The sequence below is a fragment of the Habropoda laboriosa genome, unplaced genomic scaffold (genome assembly GCF_001263275.1).
Source record: "Habropoda laboriosa isolate 0110345459 unplaced genomic scaffold, ASM126327v1 scaffold380, whole genome shotgun sequence".
NCBI lineage: Eukaryota > Metazoa > Arthropoda > Insecta > Hymenoptera > Apidae > Habropoda > Habropoda laboriosa.
Window position 1 is genome coordinate 67,661 of NW_017100498.1, and position 2,187 is coordinate 69,847.

Consider the following 2,187-nt stretch of genomic DNA (forward strand, 5'->3'; position numbering starts at 1 on the left):
ATGTCACGGGCTATTATTTCGGACGTTGATTCGATTGCTAGTGATTCTGAGGATGGTGAAAGAACAGACAGAAGTAGTGATGATAGCATTATTATAACTCATCAAAGAAAAAGACTGAGGATTGAAAGTGAGTCTACTATCTCATCTTCATCTTCAGAAACAGAAGAAACACCAACTTTTACGAATATTCCTCCGACAAATGTGTTTTCCAAAGCAACAAATAATTTTTTCGAGACTCCTGGACCTAGATGTGCGCCTCCCCCCGATGCTACACCCATAACATATTTCAATTTATTTTTTACCACATCACTGCTTGAAACCATCGTAAGGGAAACAAATCGATATGCTACCCAGTTTTTTGACTCGCACACTGTTTCGAATAATTCTTGAGCAAAAAAGTGGACGCCGACAACAATATACGAAATAAAAGCCTTTATTGCAGTCTTACTCGAAATGGGGATTACGAGAAGGCCAACAATTGATAGTTATTGGATAAAAGGTTCCCGACATATACCATGGTTTAGGACAATGTTTTCAAGGGACAGGTTTCAACTGATTTTGAAGTTTTCTCACTTGATTGACAATACGTTATTATTTGAACCAGGCCATCCGAATTATGACCCATGTGGCAGGTTTGATATGCTTGTCAAACATGCAAATACTGTATTTCAGCGGCATTATATACCAAATCAACAATTATCTATCGACGAGTCGTTAGTTGGTACTCACTGTCATTCTGCCATAAAACAATACATCCCAAACAAAAAACACCATAAATGGGGGATCAAATTTTGGATGTTGTGCGACTCGATTTCTAAATATTGTTATATACCAAATCAACAATAATCTATCGACGAGTCGTTAGTTGGTACTCACTGTCATTCTGCCATAAAACAATACATCCCAAACAAAAAACACCATAAATGGGGGATCAAATTTTGGATGTTGTGCGACTCGATTTCTAAATATTGCTTGGATTTTTTTTGCTACAAAGGAGCTAAAAATACAGATGACAGAGATTTAGTACGAAAATATGGTCTTGGATTTACGGTTGCGCAAAAATTGCTTTCAATTGGAAATTATCTGCACAAAGGCTATCATCTGTTTACAGATAATTTTTACACAAGCTTACGCTTGGCCAAAGCCCTTTTGAAACAAAATACATATCTAACTGGAACAATTAGACGTAACAGAAAAGAGATTCCTCCAGAAGCTAAGAAAGCAATCGTAGGAGAAGCGAAATACATGGCATATGAAAATGTATTGATGTGCTCTTTCAGGGACAAAGGAATGAAATATTCTAAAAAATATAATTTTTCGATTTCTAGATTCATCACAATCCCTGAGGGATCAGCTGTAATGTCTCGATGTTACGACGGAGAGTTGAAAGATTATTATATAGGTAACAACTGTGAGCCTTCGAGCGGCGAGGGTGTAGTGAATTTACCCCTGATAAACCTTGAACGGTCAATAGATTTGACTTCTAGTATAGTCTTAGAGTTCATCAACGCATTTTTCCCGCTTGCGCAGTCATGCATGCTTCGTGATAACCACCCTGCATGTCTAACAAGGGAACTTTGGTAACCTGAAATATCCGATTTTTTTAAACTTTGTGGGTTTGTAGGAGACCTCAACAGAAGTATCGGGCAATTTTTTTTTGGCCTAATTTCGGTTCTTCGGGGTGAAAGCAGCTCTTCAATGAAGATAAGTGTTACCCTATTTCCCTGTATATCTTTAAAACTATAGTAGATATAAAAAAATGTTTATAATAAAAATTAAATGGCTTTTTATGCCTTCTAAGTCTGTGCTATTAAATTAATAAAAATTCTCTTTTTTAATAAAAAATCCCACTACCGTTGTTGTGAAAAATTTTTAATTTTCTATCATATCGAAAAATATGTCAAATAAATGCAGATAAATACCAAAAAAAAGATAAAAAAAAATACCAAAAATTCGCACACATACTTGGTACCTGCTAACAGATCGTTCCAAGTGCGACGATGACAGCACACAAAGCACGTATCAATTAAAATTATTTAAATATCACATTATCCGATAAGATTAACATATTTATATGCATTTATTTGACATATCTATCGATATGATAGAAAATTAAAAATTTTTCACAACAGTAGTGGAAGATTTTTTATTAATTTAATAGCACAGTCTTATAAGGCATAAAAACCC

General features: G+C 34.9%; 1 protein-coding gene across 1 annotated transcript; it reads left to right on the plus strand.

The window, feature by feature from the left end:
* LOC108576116 (piggyBac transposable element-derived protein 4-like) lies at positions 1-1,584 on the plus strand. The gene is given in 2 exon segments (XM_017939046.1): positions 1-753; positions 901-1,584. Coding segments are annotated over 2 exon segments (1,437 nt in total).
* The last annotated feature ends 603 nt before the right edge of the window (positions 1,585-2,187 follow it).